Consider the following 18,042-nt stretch of genomic DNA (forward strand, 5'->3'; position numbering starts at 1 on the left):
ACAGCTTATTCCCATAACAGAAAAGGAATAAGCTCTTCCAGCATGGTATCGTTGTACCCACACTAAAAGTGGTACCTGCGTAACTATTTTGATTTTTTTAAAAAAAATTCACACCCCTAACCAAAAGTACACCTCTACCCCGATATAACGCTGTCCTCGGGAGCCAAAAAATCTTACTGCGTTATAGGTGAAACCACGTTATATCGAACTTGCTTTGATCCGCCGGAGTGCGCAGCCCTGCCCCGCCGGAGTACTGCTTTACTGTGTTATATCCGAATTCATGTTATATCGGGTTGCGTTATATCGGGATAGAGGTGTAATACCGGTACAAAAACTGTGTGTAGAAGAAGCAAGTCTTAGAGGGCTGATCCAATGGTCACTGAGTTAAATGGAAAAATTCATAAGCTTTAGTGGGCATTAGATCAGGTTTCTAGTCAGTGTATTTGATCCCTTTGAATGTCGAAATGACAGATTTTGTTTTATTGACTTATTTCCAATTGTGATTTATATAAAAGCAGATCACTTGGCTCTTAAGGTTTCATTCACCTAATGAAGAAAAAATAATCTTAAGACCCTGTTCAGCAAAGAAATTAAGCACGTGCTTGGCTTTTTAAAGCCCAAGATTTTCAAAAGAACGACTGATTTTGGCTGGGTACCCAACTTAAAATGTTTAAAAGGGGCCTGATTTTCAGAAAGTGCTGAGCACCCTCCAGCTGAAAAAAGTCAGGCCCCTTTAAAGTATTTCAAGTTTGGCACCCAAAACCATTGGTTGTATTTTAAAATTTTGTCTGTTGACTTTAAGGGGACTGTGCTGGGGTTCTCTTTTCAGTCAGCTGGCCTAGTGGTCAGGGCTCGCTGCTCCAGTCCTTTTTTGTTCAATCTGTCCTGAACCCTCTGAATGGGGTTCAGCTGGATCAGCCTACTTGTCAGTAACCTCCTAGTCCTGCCATCCCAGGACTAGGTATAGGAGAATCTGGGATATGTAAGGGAACCTGGGTCCACCCAGGGCCTTTGAAAGTGTGATAGCGTGGGATGGCTTACGTTAGGCCCACCGCCTGCTCACCTTTCTCTGGGCCCTTCCTATCACACCAAATGGCTGTTTGGGGCATGGCTGCTGTTCACTTGTAGTCCTTTGCTTCAAACCCCCGAGTCTCAGGGCTAATGCAGGCAACCCTCTGATGCCCCTGCACGCAGTTCTCACTACCTCTTGGGCAATGTCTCAAAGGACAGGAGAGAGACTCACAGCTGGACCTGGGTGGAAAGAGCTGCTTCTCCTACTATAGTAGAGCAGTGCCTTTCTAGGATATTGCTTCTCTCCTCCCTTCTGCCTAGGCTGCTGGACCTCTCTTTCTACCACTCCTTTTCCTGGAAGCATGTTCCGCAGTGCCTGAGAGGCAGAGCTTTCCTGGCCCAGGACTGCTCCAGCCTTTCCCCTGCCTAGGCTTTAGTGTACAGGGACTATTTGTGCTTAAAATTAAGCATGTGCTTAAGTGCTTTGTTTAATCAGGGACTAAATTTGGGTAGAATAATATCCTGGCCGCATTAATTATTTTCATGTATGTATATTTAAGTATTGACACTTAACAATTTTTTTTTTCAACTTTGGAGGAAAAAAAATATTTTAAAAACTTCTGTCATTATTTGAAGGTCCACTCTGCTGTATGAGGGTTAAAAAACTTGGTCAGTTACAGAAACAAAAGGTTTTAGCAGTCTGCTGTTAATTTAAATGAAGATCCTATGGCTTACACCATTTAGACTTACTTTCTGTATCTAACACTCAAGTTATTTGTTGTTTAGTCATGAAAACACACTCACAGGGATGATTCATAACTGTTTTGCAATAGGCTCAGAGAAATCATTGCTATAATTAAATAGACATCTACATATAGGAATGTAGAAATATTTTGAATATTTTAAAATACCGGGTCCCTACGGTTTCTAATTTTAGTTTGCGGAAGACCCTTAGCAACAGTCTGCCTCTTTTTTTTGAGAGGCTTGCACATCTTTAAGTGCATTCTTTTTCAGAAAGTATGCATTTTAAGAATAATTGTTGGCCCTAGTATATGGATTTATAATGTTTTAAAATGCTTCTCTAGAATAAACTAAAAATACTAGAAACTGAATAATGTACTATCTGTTCATCTGTAAGCCAGAAAACTGTGAATCCAAAAGGTAACTTTCACAGAGTAGTTGTTGGAGTGGAAGTAGATGCCTCGCTTCTGCTCTCTGTTGCTTTCTTTTTTTATTCAAGTCCACAGCTTTTTTTTGAGCGAGAGAGAGAAAGTGGATGTTTAATAATGTGGCTTTGAGCAGGCTTTCAGACAGGCAGCTCTAAGAATTACTTCCACAGAGCCGTGGAGCTCAAGCCAGTATCGGGTTCCCGGGTGAATAAAAAGGAAGACAAAATTCAAGTAATTTATATTTTTCCTTTGTTTGGCACGTTTATTATATTACTGGGTTGTTGTTTGTATTTTACTGCTCTACTTCATGTGCAAGGAGCAAAGAGTAACTGACAAATTGCAAGTCTCTGAAGTAATGCGTAGATATCTTGGCAGAGTCTCTTGCTCACATTTGGTTGCAGAATGAAGCAGAGTAACTACAGGTGCTTGAAATATTTTTATAGTGGGGGTGCTGAAAGCTTTTACCATGTATTTGGTGGTTGTTAGTACTTCAAGCCAGAGGATGCAGCCGTACCCCCCATCATCCCTAGTTCCATCATCTCTGAGAGTAACCGGGGAGCAGGGAAGAAGGAAAGGGAAGTGAAAAGAAAGCAAAGCAAACCAAAAAACAATTAGAGATAGTGGAAAAACTTTAGAGATAAGCTGGTATGGGGTTTGATGGGAAAGAATGGAAGCAAAAGTCAAAGAGAGCCAGTACAGCACCCTGGGACTGCTTTCTGTATACCCACCATCTAGATACATGTGGGCAATGGCTGTCATACTACAAGATAGATTATGAAAAAAAGTTTTAAGAAGTTTGATTAGAATTTGAGCAAGAAGCATTTGACCGGCCAATGGAAGTATTAGCATTCATAGAAGCACAGTGATTTGGAAGGATGAGGCTTTCGTGATTTGATGAGGGAGCTGATAGTTTATCATTCTGTGATTGATTGCGTCTGCCTTGCCCAAGTGTAATTACTATTTAAAAGCAAATAAGATCTCAAACATTGCATTACTTTGGTAAAGATTTTTGTAAATTTACACAGTCGTATAATGAATTTGTGACAGATATGACTATTTCATGCAATATCCAAAAAAACCTTAATACAATAAGTTATGTATTATTGTGGGCCAGGATTATATGTAACCTTTCTGGGGGAAGATGTAATGTGAGGCCTAGGAGTTCAAAGGGCTATACTGAAAATATGCAGGACAGAAGTTCAATAAGTGTGAATATCTAGGGGGAGTTTAGTGTAAATTCCCCACCTCCGTTTATGCAAAACGGAGCCTTTTGAAGTTAAGCCCTGGACGTGGTTCATTGTCTGTTCATGGAGATCAAAGTTCTGAGCTGAACTGCTCAGCCTGAGTTCTGGTTCTGAATTTAAAAATGGGGAAAATCCAGTTGTGGGGTTTGAAAGACTAATACGTATCAGAGTCTGCGGGTGGAGTTGGGGGAGTCTTCTGATATACATTTTAGCATGTGTGCAGGTTGTTTTATTTTTTTAATACGATTTTTCTGTAATACTTTTACCTTTAGAATAAATGTGCTCAGAAAGTGCTGTGGGGGAATTTGTAACTGCTGGCAATTACACTGTTCATAGTCTTTGGAGAGAAAGCAAAGCGCAGACCCTGGCCTGTTTAGGTAGCCTGGCTTGTTGTGGATATCACAGTTTAGTCAGGGAACTATGCTGCCTGGAAAAACCTTGGTCAGGAAGGAGTGAGACACGGGTCTCTTCCCAGAGATGTCGGGGAGCTGGAAACCAGTAAGTGGGTGCCCTCAAGGGTCCACAGGCAGAATAGATGTGCAGATACCCTGAAACTGTGAGAGAAATATCCTCAAGAACATTTACGCAGAAAGGTAAGAGAAAGTAAAAATATAGGTAAGATTGGCTGTAAGGGAGCAGTTCCTTTTTAAAAATAAAAATACTGTAGCTTTTGCAATTAGTAAGCATAAAATGAATATTTTGCACTTTTCTATAGTGCCTATTTTCAGAGGATCTCAGAACTTTAAAAAAACAATTAAAGTTCATAATACCATTGTTAAGCAAGTGCTTTAGTTGCAATATTTATAGATAGGTAATCTGAGGTACATTTTAACACCTTCCCTAGTCAGGATCACAGAGGGAGTCAATGACAGAGCCAAGAATAAAAACAAGGAGCCAGACTCATAATTCTTGCTGATTCAAAGTTCTTCCAGAATGGAAATCCCACTTTCAGTGATTGCTGAAGAATGAAACAAATTATAAACCGTTTCTACAAGTTGTTTTCATTTTGTGAGAGCATTTCTACAGTCTTCATTCCTACCCCCCCAAAAAAAATATACAGTCCCCATATATTAGTATGTCATTACAAAATATGGCAATAGGTAACCCTCCAAAACTCTTGAGATTATTTTCACAGTGAATTTGAGATTCCTAGTTACTGAATTGATAGAAGCTAGGCACAGGTCAGATGTTGAAGCATTTGTACTTATCTTAAAAGACCCTGTCCACTCTATAACTTTTAACCAAGTTTGTTGTTAGTTTACTAACATGGTTGGGTCTAAATATTATGTGTGTCCTCACACAACATGGTTCAAACCAGAGTCATTTAACACCATTTCTCCCCATCAGTGTGGCACATGGTTGTCTTCCTGATTTAGTACACAGTTTGTAGCACTTTGGACAGGACCCCTTACCCTTGTGCTACAACATGTTTGGCCACTTGGACATTCCTCTTCGTGCTGCTTATTTCCATTCTGGGCTTGCCTACATTTGAAACGCTGCAGGTGCGCTGCTATAATGTTTCAAGTGTACAAAATACCTACGTCAATGGGTTCTCCCATAGGTGTAGGTAATCCATCTCCCCAAAGAGGATGTACCTAGGTCGACAGAAGAATTCTTCTGTCAACCTAGCAGTGTCTACACCTGAGGTTAATTTGTCTTAATTACATTGCTCAGGGATGTACATTTTTCACACCCTTGAGCAACATAGCTAGGCCAGCCTAACTTTTTAGTACAGACCAGGCCTGTGTTCTTGTTCTATGGGCACATTAGCATTTCCGCTACCCGTGAACTGCCTAGATTTTCTTGTATAAATGCAAGCAGTACAATAGGTGTGGAGGTATGGTTGTGATAACAGAAAAGCTGCAGTATGTGTATAAATGGAACTGTATTCCTTGCCCCCTGTTAACATGACCAAGCCTCTTTCGGGTTACAAAATCATAGCTAAAATTTTAATGCGGGCAGGGCCTCTTCTTTCTTCTTCTTCTTTTTTTTGTAACTACCTTAATATTTTCTCTGACTCATGTAAACTGTTTTGTTTGTTTGACCACGGCTTAAAAAAACTGGCAATAAATGTTGCATGTTAAAAAAAGCCATCATTAGTAATATTAATGGCAGTTTATCAATGTAAGACTCAGTTAATTGCAATACTATTGAAACGATAAAACATCCTAATGAAGGCAGTTATATCTTGGATGTCACTTAGTTGTTTGTGATAAAGCACTAAATACACTTTTTATCCAAACATATGTATTACAATGGATTCCTATCTGAGTCCATGTCTCGGGCACAAGAACAGCAGGAGCTCCTGTACTTCTACATTTCAGAGCCACTAGGTTCTAGTGACATCCCCCAGAGGCAGTGCATCCCTTACAAGAGTGTGGAACTTGATACATCCATTGCCGACTCATTGTGGTTAAATTTCCTCTAGCAAATGGGAGAGAATAACCTTTTCTGTAGAATCCATGTTTTTGTTTATATAGAAAAATGTTTTTTGCCTTTAAGGTTGAAAGAAAATCTTCTAAATATGAACTGGCTGTAAACTAAAGCATTCTGTGCAGACATCAAGCCTGAAACAAGGTTGTGAACTGCCTACTACCCAAATGCTGGCCTCACCACACAGTCTAAAAAGCCAGGCTATGTGCTGGGGTTGTTTCTCTGAGATGGAGTGAGAAGGACTCTATTTCCTCGCCTTCTCTCCCAGCCACTCTGGAGCAGCAGAGTCACTCTGTTCTGCTGTTATAGGTTCAGACTGAAGCTGCCTCTGTGTCACTTATAATCCTGATGCATGTGGCTAAAGATGATTAGTGGATGTACACTGGATCTGCCATTCCACCACCAATTCCCAATTGCACTGTGGCACATCACAGTCCCCTCCAGAGCTGCTGGTCTCCATGTCATATAGGAAGCATATATGACATATGTGCTTTCCACGTTCTGCAGAATAGAAGCAGACTGATGCCTCTGCAAGAGCCACTCTCAGTGTACAGAGGAGGCAGAATTAATCCATACTAGAAGTATGACTGCCACCATTTATCTCAATGGGATGTTAATTGTAAAAATTCTTTGCCTGTCTGTATATCCCGGAATAAGAGTACTTTGTTGCTGCTTAGCTAAAGAAAGGATATGGAGTGGACACTTATTTCAGAAAAGTGTCCATACATGTAGTTACTCAAGAATAGCTGTTCCTGAATAATACCATGTGTATACAAGCCCATAGTACTACCCCTCAAGCTACTATTCATTGGGACCTTTTAAGGGGCATCTGCCTCCCACTCTCCCCATATCTTTCCTTCACTTTGAGCATCAGCATCCAGTTTGAAAACCATCTGGCTAGTGACCTACTGGTTTATTTGTAAAAGTTTGCAAGGGTGAGAGAGCACCCATATACAATTATTAGCTTCTACTGTGATAACCATCAACAATGCTACATGAGGTGGTGGTGTTGATTTTCTGGACACTTGTGCATTAGGAATAGATAAATATTTAGCAGATTAGAATAGGATTCAGAGATGAGGTAAACAAAGGTGCATAACAGCAAGTTGCGTGTGTGTGTGTGTGTGTGTGTGTGTGGAGAGAGTAAATATTACTACTTATTTTCATTTTATATATGCTATGTTACACTATGTTTTGATGCATGCTCTGTACAGAATAATATATTCCCTATGCTACAAAATTATACTTTTGCTTGATATTATAGATCATTTGCTATTCAGGGAAGCCCTGAAACTCCCAGTGTATGCCTAGTTAAACAGAGCAACAAGTATAGTTAAATATGGAAATAATTCAAATTTTGTTAGTTTTGTTTCATGAATACACAAATGGAAAATCATTTAAACTTGACTGATTTCATTTATCTGTGGTAGTAGCTCATCTGAAACGATACTGATAAATCCAGTCACAAAAATAACCATGAAGGAAGGTGTCTTCATTCCTTGTCTGTTGCCAAATGTAGAGGAGGAGATGGGGGGCGGGGGAAGGGGGAGAAGACAGTCCTGACAGAAAAACAAATTTGTTGCTCAGTGCTTCATTTGTTCCACTATAATAATTTGTATTTTTAAACAAGGGCAAAATGAAGGCTTGATTTTACTGTGAATGAAAAGGAGTTGCTATAAATCCAAAAATACACCGCTACCTCAATATAACGCCACCCGATATAACACACATTTGGATATAACGTGGTAAAGCAGTGCTCCGGGGAGGCGGGGGCTGCGCACTCCGGTGGATCAAAGCAAGTTCAATAGCTTTCACCTATAACGTGGTAAGATTTTTTGGCTCCCAAGGACAGCGTTCTGTCAAGGTAGAGGTGTATTATTTAAATAGCTCAATTTCTTTAAATTTTCTTTGCAGATTTTCATATATAGCAGCATAGTGACTTTTGTAATACCTTACAAATCAACAAGCAAGCATAGTTTTCAGGGGTAATAAATCTCTCTCAATCTAACCTAACCAGAGAGTCTAGATATGGAAAATACCTATTCAGTCACCTGGTCCATTTCCCTGGTAGTACAGGACTTACTGTAACTGACTAGTCTTATTTTGACTGTCTACACTGAAAGAGATGAAATCAATACATAGTATAAACAAAAGTGAATTACATCCTGGCAGTTTTAATATTCTACAGTATCCTTTATAACATAAGGTAGGCTAAAAAAAATTGTCACCTGATAAAGTCTCTTTAATTAAAAAACTAAAAATTTAGAGCTTGCAAACACAGAAAAGTTTCTGTACTTGTTTGCATAGAAAACCAATATAATAAAGTACGTTTGAATAATGAAGTTTATAGCTTAAGCCATTATTTTTAGGTTTAACTGGCCAAAAAAAATTAAAACCGTGTTCAAAAAATTAATATCTATGGTCCACCCCTCCAACCCAATCAGTTTGTCACAGTTTCAGAGTAACTGCACCTGTATTTCCCCTCTGTGATCCATCAAAGGCACCCAATTTAGGCTTCCTGCTCCTAGCAGTCACCTCTCTTGGGCGGAGACCCACATCTCACTCCCTACCGACGGGGGATTTTAAGGCTGAACTCCTCCCTACCTTACTTATATGGTGATATCCCCAGCAGCCAGACTACCAAAAAAGACCACTGTCTGTGCCTTTTTTTTGTCTCTCCAATGGCTATAACCAGTGTGTTGCGCACAGTTATAAGTTACCATACAGCTCCTTCTAAACAAGCATATTTATTCTTAAGGTAAAAACATTGCAGAGAAAACACATAACAATAAAAGTTGCTACACACATGCAAAAAAAATCTTACCAGAGGTCAACGATGTGCCCTGTACACTGCATGGCCACGCAGCAGGCTCTCAAGGGAAGGTGGGGAGAGGCATCCCTCCCCAGGCCCACCAGAGCTGCTGGGGAGAGGAGCCCCTTGCTCAACCTGGCCCAGCCCCGCCAGAGCTGTTGTGGCTGGGGAGAAGCATCTCTCACCCAGCCCCGAGCTGCTGTGGCAAGAGAGGGCTCGGGGGAGTCCTCTCTCCCCACTGCAGCCCTGGGGCAGCTTGCACCCCAAACCCCTCATCCCAGACCCTACCCCAGAGCTTGCACCCCAACCCTCTGCCCCAGCCCTGAGCCTCCTCCCACACTCTGAATCCCTTGTCCCCACCACCACCACATGAATTTTGTTGTGTGCACCAATACGAAGGTGCATCGCCTCCATATTGGTGTACATAACAAAATTCATTCCACACGTGGACATAAAATATTAGAGCAAACACTGGAGGTCATCCCTAATACCAGCGTAGGGCTCTGGTAGGTTAAACCCAGAACTGGGTTTTCTCCCATGGTTACAAGTTCACAATTGTCTTCACTCCAGAACCACAACAAAGGCTGGGCAGATCAGTTACTTCTTTATATAGCTTGGGCCTTTTATCTTGGCCTTCTGTAACAAGTAATCAACAGACAATAACCATCTACTCAAGATATAGCTTTAAAGGGCTGGGTTTTTGCATAACCAGAGTTGGGGACTTTACATTCGCTGCTCCCTAAAAATTCCCCCAAAAGTCAACTTAACACTTGTCACCAAAGTCCATACTTTTCTGGCACATTTTCAGTATAATCTTTAGATCTCCCAGTTCTTACATCTGTCACATTTTCCTCTATATAGGTTACATACAATCCTGGCCCACAATAAGACATAAAACTTAATGCAGTAGTACAGGGTATTTCAGGAAATTGCCCCATCTGTCATACAGTGATTTCACCATCTTGTCATATGGATATACTCTGTGTGGCCTATATCACAGTTATATCTAAGCACATCACATACATTTAATTTATCCTTACAACACCCCAGTGAAGCAGGAAAATATTAGGAAAATATCTGTTTTACAGATTGGGAACTGAGGCACAGATAGATTAATTGTGAAATCCACACCCCATTTAACTCAACAAAAATGTTTCCATTGACTTAAATGAGGCCAGGATTTCTTCCAAAGAGTCTGCCTGCTCTGCATCTGGGAGCAAGCCTCTCAGCCCAGGTCCACAGACTTGTGCTAGCAGAACTTGCTCTAGCATGCTAAAAATAGCTCTGTCGAGCCCCCTCCTGCCGGTTCCAGCCTGAGCCACAACATCTACGTGGCTCTTTAGCACACTAGTGCAAGCCCTGTTAGCACAAGTCTGTGGACCTGGGCTGGGAGGCTCAGTTCTTGATGTACCCAGAGTGATTTGCTCAAGGTCACATAGGAAGCAGAACTGAAAACTGAACCTGGATTTTCTGAGTCCCAGTGTCTTAACCACACTATCATATTTTCTCAGTGAGCAAAGTTGGGTGATATGGTGGTAAAAACAGCATTGCCCAGTTAACATCTGTGCTATTATCATTGCTTATGCTAACAGAGCTAACTGATCGTAATGCAGCAGGGAGACGTTACTCAAAAGAAGCCTAGCATTAGTAGCTGAGAGAGAGGTCTTGCAGCTAAAAAGATAAAATGATAGCAGTGGGAAACATGGGGCTGGTCTTAAGTGTGTTAGCAACACAAGTCACAGAATCAAAATTCAGCTCTTGCTTCCCAGGACAACAGATGCAGGTTTCAGCATGTTCAGTCCCTAGAAATGAAGAACACTCTGGAGGAACTATCTCCAGCCATTCTCTGGTAGATGGACAGTTTAATGCTCAGGATAAGACGTGTTGTATGGGACTATCAAACAGACTTGTTAATTCTGAATAATTTGTAGTGGAATGAAAAACTATTTCCATTTCCATTTGCATTTTAGAACATGTTGAAATGTTTTACTAGTTTTGTTTAAATTGTAAGATGTCATTACATTGTTATGATATAATGTATTTGTGTTGTAATAATAATTCACACAGTGATTCTGTGAATTTACCATTTCTTTTTGTGTTTTGTTTTAACATATCTCAGAGGCTGGTACTAGAGGAACTTCAGATACAGTTAAAGGTGTGAAACGGAAAAAGATTGTAACTGAAAACCATCTGAAAAAGATACCAAAATCGCCTTTGAGAAACCCCCCTCAGGCCAAGCATAAACAAAATGTAGAAGAATCTTCATCATCTAAAATTCTTCCTGATGCTTTGGAACACTTACAAGCAAAGAATCAGTTACCTGTACAAAATGGAAAACAATGTGTGAAACAAAATGGGGAAACACTTAGTAGCAAGGTAACTGATGAAACAGTCACATCTGAGACATGGATGCAGACAAATCTTTCATTGTTACATAAGTCCTTGGATTTGAGTAAATGGACAGCAGAAGTCTGTGATACAAGCCAATTAAACTTGCCAGCGAAGAAGCCTCTCTCTAATTCCTTGTCAAGTAAATCAAAGACTGACAATAATGAATGTATTACTTTTGTTGATTGTAGTACTTCATCCTCAGGTACAAGTACTGCATTTGATGTCTTATTAAAAGCTATGGAGCCTGAACTGAACATCTTAGCACAAGAGTGCCCTCCTTGTGGGATGCAAATAGAAAAAGTGAGACCAAATAAAACTACAAGCGCCTCTTCAAGTCTCACATCCAATACAATGAGTGTCCCAAATAATTTTGCTTTGTCACAGCAAGAGTTTGTAGCTAGATCGCACTACTACCCTTGTTCTTCACGTAACATGCAAGCGGTAACATCAGAGAAGAGTGAACAAGCACAGACCAAGTCAATTTCTCATTCACAAGAGCAATTTATTGCAAAAACTGGACAGCAAAATCAACAGATTGTTGTGTGTCCCGGTTTCACTAGATCACTGGTACGTCAGCAGGGTCAAGAAAACCCCAGACTCCAACAGATATACAGTATAGCAGTAACCTCTTCTGTAGTACACCCCCCCTCTTCTACTGTGACTCAGGTTTTCCCTCAAAACCAGCTAGTAGCTAGTTCATCTTCGTCTTTGTCAATTAAGCCATCTCATTCAACACACTTACCTGTAGCTCCTCTGTATAATTCAGCCCAAATAGCATCAGTTGTCAACCATGGTGTAGAACAAATATGTAATCTTCTGAAAGACCAGAAGCCTAAAAAACTAGGAAAATATGTTTGTGAGTATTGCAATAGGGCTTGTGCCAAGCCTAGTGTTCTCCAAAAGCATATCAGATCCCATACAGGAGAGCGACCGTATCCTTGTGTGACATGTGGATTTTCATTTAAAACCAAAAGTAATCTATACAAGCACAAAAAATCTCATGCACATGCAATCAAACTTGGACTTGTCTTACAACCAGACTCTGGTGGTTTATTCCTATCTCATGAATCAGACAAAGCACTTAGTATTCATTCAGATGTGGAAGAAAGTTGTGAAAGTGAAGATGAAGGCACTGCTGATGAAAGACAAGACGATCAAGGATCCTTAGAACTGGAACCTGCACAAATAGTGAAAATCATTTCAAATTCTGAAACGTTACGGAAAGGTAGCCCCATTCCATTAAGCAATCCAAACTATGTAATAGGTGACTCTTCATTGCATGACACAGAACCACAAGTTAGGGCAGCTTTACCTAAAGTAGTAGTTCATCCTGTGAATGTTTCTCCTTTAAGGGCTGATAGTCCAGAAGTAACAGACTCCACGCCTCAGCTTGCTGCAGCACAGAGACAAGGAGATTTTAAAGTTACAAATATAAAATCAAATGTAACACACATGGTCTCTTTAACGGAGACAGATGTTAAGCACCACCAAAAAATAGAAATGGGTCCATTAGAAGAACAGCTTGGGTCTGCTGTAGGAACAGTGCATGCACAGCTACAAAGACAACAGGCAACTGACTGTTCCCAGGAACAAGGAAAATGTCTTTTGAGCCCTAGGAGCTTAGGTAGCACTGATTCTGGTTACTTTTCACGTTCTGAGAGTGCAGATCAAACAATGAGTCCACCAACTCCTTTTGTCAGGGGATTGCCCACCTCTGAAAAAGACCCAAATAAAAATCTGTCCTCTGTGCCACGAATAAGTGCCACAGTGGCATCTGTTGTACAAACAGTTTGTGCTGAAAAACATTTACTTTTCTCTGGTCAAATGCGACCACCAATGGCAACGAAAACACTTGAAGAACGCATCTCAAAGTTAATATCAGATAATGAAGCTGTAGTGGATGACAAACAGTTAGATAGTGTGAAACCAAGAAGAACGTCTCTTTCAAGAAGAGGCAGTATAGACTCACCAAAATCATACATATTTAAAGACTCCTTCCAGTTTGATTTAAAACCGATGGGGAGAAGAACTAGTTCAAGCTCCGACATACCAAAGTCTCCTTTCACACCAACTGAGAAATCAAAGCAAGTTTTTCTTCTGTCTGTACCGTCCCTTGACTGTTTACCTATAACCAGAAGTAATTCTATGCCTACTACCAGCTATTCAGCTGTACCTGCAAATTTAATACCACCTCCTCATCCAATTCGAGGAAGTCAATCATTTGATGATAAAATTGGCTCTTTGTATGATGATGTCTTTCTGTCAGGACCTGTCACTCCACTGCACCAAGGGGGGCATACTCGCACTCTTGTTAGACAGACAGCAATAGAAGACTCTTCAACTAATGAAAGCCATGCTCTCGGACCATCACGATCTGTAGAAGAAGGTTATCATAGATGTAATTTGCCTAATGAACTCTCATTGCCAAGGAGCAAGTCACTTGCACAAGTATCAAATTTGGAAAAAGTAAAGAAATCGCATCCAGGGCGAGGGACAATGTTTGAGTGTGAAACATGCAGAAATCGATATAGAAAACTGGAGAATTTTGAAAACCACAAAAAGTTTTATTGTTCAGAGTTGCATGGACCAAAAACCAAGGCAGCTATCAGAGAGCCTGAACATAAGATAGTCCCTAGCACTACACAACCTCAAATTCTGCACTATAGAGTTGCCAGTTCAACTGGTGTCTGGGAACAGACACCGCAGATAAGAAAAAGAAGGAAAATGAAAAGTGTTGGAGATGATGACGAGCCACAGCAAAATGATACTGGGATACCATCAAAGAGTACAGAGGGTCAAAGTAAGCCAGGAGATTTTCCCAGTTTATCTAAACCTAATGCAACAATCATAGGTTCACAACAGCATGGCAGCATTCCGCTTCAAAGGTCTCAAATTCAGCTTGTGGCTCGAGGCACAGAACAAACCACTGAGCCAAAGATCTCTCCACTTCTGAAAAAGCAGACAAGTTCAGTTGCACAAGAAAAGGTAGAGTTGAAAAGACAAGGAACTGGCATTTCAGTAATACAGCACACTAATTCATTGAGCAGGCCCAGTTCATTTGAGAAATCAGAATCTTTTGAAGGCATTTCACCAGTGTCTTTTCAAGAGGTTAATAAGGCTGTGAAGCACCATTCTTTGAACACAGTGGTAATTCAAGAGGAAAGGCATTCTAATCTGAACACTTCCCAGCATCATCAATCAGTGTCAGCAGAAGCACCCAGAGTGGAACTTCAGGAAAGTCAAATAGTCTCTAATGAAAGAAATGCAGTAATGCAGCCATTAAAACTAGTTCGCCAACATAACATCCAGGTTCCCGAAATACTGGTCACAGAAGAACCAGACAGGGACCAGGAAAACCAATTCAGTGATCAGGAAAAAACAGAGAAGTTTAATTGGCCTCAGCGTAGCGAAACTCTGTCAAAATTGCCAACAGAAAAACTGCCACCGAAGAAGAAAAGGATCCGGTTGGCTGAAATTGAGCATTCTTCAGCTGAATCAAGCTTTGACTCCACGCTTTCTAGAAGTTTAAGTCGGGAGAGTAGTTTATCTCATGCCTCTAGTTTCTCAGCTTCATTTGATAAAGAAGACATTTCTAAAACTGAGAATGCTTCCAAAATAGATCTTAATAAATCAGCAGAATTCCTTACAATTCCTACTGGCTCAAATACACTTGGTGTGCCTGGCCCTCCTTGCAGGGAAATGAGACGTGCTGCATCAGAACAAATTAACTGCACACAACCATCCATGGAAATTGTAGATTACAGAAGTAAATCTTTTGATTGTGGAAATATGTCTCCATCAAAACCTACCCCACTTGTGGAGAGATCCTCTCCAAAGTTGTCTTCTGGCTGTGGAGTTACCGGACATGTGCCTCTGTTAGAAAGGAGGAGGGGGCCACTTGTAAGACAGATATCTTTAAATATTGCTCCAGAAAACCATCTGCCTCAAGTTAAATCTTCATCTTCATTTCAAATAGCTCATGCAACGGACGTGTCTACAGTACCATTTCACAGGCTGCAGACCTCTAGTAGAACTTCAGTGGAGTTTCCTTCAAGTTCTCAGCACTCACAGACTCACTCTAAACCATTACATGAATCTCAGTCAGTAACTCAGAACTGTAACCCTCTTAGCCTCCCTTCTGTTCAGCAACCTTTAGGTCCTGTTTTGCATAATCAGGGAAAGCAGCCCTCAACACAGCATTCACAGACTTCTCTTAAAGTACTGGCCCCAGGAGAACAAGCAGACACAAACACCTTTTCTTGTCAGTCTGTTGAAAAGGAGTATTACTTTGCTCCCAAGTATCAGCTTCAAGTTAAAGCTCCACATGTAAGTAAGTCATATTCTTCTAAACCAATAACAGCTGCTTTCCCAACCCACACTCTTCCAAGTCAAATTGGTGTGAACCAGAGTGGGACTTCATTATCCATACCTACTAAATTAGCTGACAGTATGTCTAATCTGTATTCAATGCCTCCCCAAAAACATATGGTACCTGAAAACTCCAGTGGTCAAATACATCACATCCCAACTTTTATGGTGCCTGTTCGAGTTCATAGTAATGTTCCATCTTATGGATTTGCTACTGTTACACCTCTTCCCCAAATTTTAGTGACGCAGGATCAGGTAAATCAGTCTGTCTGTAAAACAAATGTTGTGACAGTGCCAACTCTTGAAGGGAAAACTCCGCCGCCAAAATTACACAGAGATCATCAGAGGGTTTTGCCAAATCTACAATCATCATCTATATTTGATCATTCATTTTCTGAGACTGGAAGTAGAAATTCACCTTTGCCAAGTTCCTTGAATATTATTCAGAAATTACCAGTTAGTGGACTCTTTCCCCAACAAGAAGCTACAGCATCAAGTAAACGCATGCTCTCACCAGCCAATAGTTTAGATATTGCCATGGAAAAACACCAAAAGCGTGTTAAAGATGAAAGTGGAGCAGCTTGCACAACAGATGCTAGAGCAATGCAAACATTGAACATTCGAGCCAGTGACCCTAATAGGCAAAAGAAGCCAGTATTGGTGCGACAGATTTGCACCACAGAGCCTCTTGAAGGCCTCTTATTAGAGTCTGATGTTGTTCCACAACATGAAAAAAGCAGCAAAGATAGAAATTCACCAGATGTGCTAGTGACTGGCCACCATTCATCTGAAAGTGTTAAAATTGGAGTTTCTGAAACTATAAAGGAGTCACCAGAATTTGAAAATCTTACATCTTCTGCACCTCAAAGTTTTGAAGTTAAAAAGCCATCTGAACCTTCTGCAGTGAATAATCAGACTTCTTTTCTGAAGACTTTAGGTAACAGTCAAGAAAGGTGGTCCCCACGGGTTAATAATGAGGGCACACAAATTAATACCCAAGGCCAAGCAAACCCTGGAACTACTCTATCTGTGGCAAATGCAGGAGATACACAACAGTTGTCATTTCCAAGCCTAAAAACTTCAACAAATTTTACGTGGTGTTATCTGTTAAAAAGAAAGCCATTACATCTGCTACAAAATGACCAAAAAACTTCAGCATATTCTACTTGGACTATTAGTCTCAACAATCCCAATCCACTTGGTTTGTCAACAAAGGTTGCTCTTTCCCTCCTAAATTCAAAACAAAAAGTTGAAAAACCACTATACACTCAAGCAATAACAACTCATTCCAGATCCGATGTATTGGTTTACTCAAGCAAGTGGAGGAACAGCTTAACCAAGGTACTTAAAGTACATTTAATATATCTTAATTTTAAGGATCAAATTTGTGTTTATAGAGTACTTGCTTTAAAAAAGCATACTGCGTTTATATTTTTAATAATGTATTGTGTCTTGATTTTTTTCCCCTATCTAATTAATTATATGCATAATGTGCTTATGTGTTATAGTTGTGCTGGGATGCACTACTATAAAGATATTACGCTATTTCAATGAAGAAACTTGTTCTTAGGGGTTTATCACTTTTCATTAAAAAAAAATTTCTTTGTGGATTAAAATTGGACAGGTCTTTGAACAGAAATTCACTTGGCTAGTTTTAAATTGCAAGAAAAGTGTACCAAAAATAGCTTCCATTTAAATACTTTAACACTATCTATTTAAAAACAGCTTTGTTTGTAAATGAAGAGTTTGCAGGTATATGACCCTATAAATTGACTATTATTGTCTGATGTAAAATAGTGCTCTCAGATTGAGTAGTTATCCATGGGTGTGCTACAAATACATTTGATATCATTGCTAGTTGAAACAAGGTGCGTGGGAAGCAATGTTCCCTCTAATTTTTTATATCCATGTGCGGAATGAATTTTATTATATGCACCAAAATGGAGGTGATGTGTGGCGGGGGTGGGGTTGAGAGGTTTGGAGTGTGGGAGGGGGCTCAGGGCTGGGGCAGAGGGTTGGCATGCAGGGGGTGGGGGTGAAGGCTCTGGGGTGGGGCTGGAGCTAAGGCATTTGGCATGCAGGCTGCCCTAGAGTTGGGGCCAGAGGAGACTCCCCAGCCCTCTCCCTGCCGCAGCAGCAAGCTCCGGGGGAGGGTGGCCCCCCTCCCCGCTGGCAACAGTGAGCTCCAGGGCTGGGGGAAAGGCCCACAGCAGCCCTGCAAGCCCCAACTTGCTCCTCTCCACAGTCCCCACCCACCCCCTACCTCTTTCCTCTCCAAGCCCCTGGGGCTGTGTGTCCCTTTATAGCCTGCTGCACAGCTGCGCAGTTTAGAGGGAACTTAGGTGGGAGGGAGGGAAAGAAAGTGTACTATTCCCACCCCAATCTCCCAATTTGATAGTTGGGATGAAACAATTGCCAAGATAATGTCACTTAAAATGTGGTTACCGCTTTCTTAAAAATTTTCACTACCCGATCTATATTATTGATTGATATTGTTCCAAAGAACCCATTAAATCTATAGAGTTAAAAACATGTTCAAAATAATATACGTAATCCACACACATATGAATAACACCATTGACATGGAGTCAGCGGTAAAAGAGCATCAGGCTCC

General features: G+C 40.7%; 1 protein-coding gene and 1 long non-coding RNA gene across 12 annotated transcripts in view; one reads left to right on the top strand and one right to left on the bottom strand.

Moving 5' to 3' along the window:
• Window positions 1–18,042, top strand: part of HIVEP1 (HIVEP zinc finger 1) — a 180,392-nt gene that overhangs the window by 115,735 nt on the left and 46,615 nt on the right. For all 11 annotated transcript variants that reach the window (XM_039522225.1, XM_039522227.1, XM_039522229.1 and 8 more), the window contains one exon: window positions 10,789–16,769. In XM_039522225.1, the coding sequence (XP_039378159.1) occupies window positions 10,789–16,769 (5,981 nt within the window). The remainder of the gene's footprint in view (window positions 1–10,788; window positions 16,770–18,042) is intronic.
• The window catches only part of LOC120396954, a 29,845-nt gene that overhangs the window by 10,473 nt on the left and 1,330 nt on the right, over window positions 1–18,042 (bottom strand). The window lies entirely within an intron of this gene.

This window comes from Mauremys reevesii, linkage group 2, assembly GCF_016161935.1.
Source record: "Mauremys reevesii isolate NIE-2019 linkage group 2, ASM1616193v1, whole genome shotgun sequence".
NCBI lineage: Eukaryota > Metazoa > Chordata > Testudines > Geoemydidae > Mauremys > Mauremys reevesii.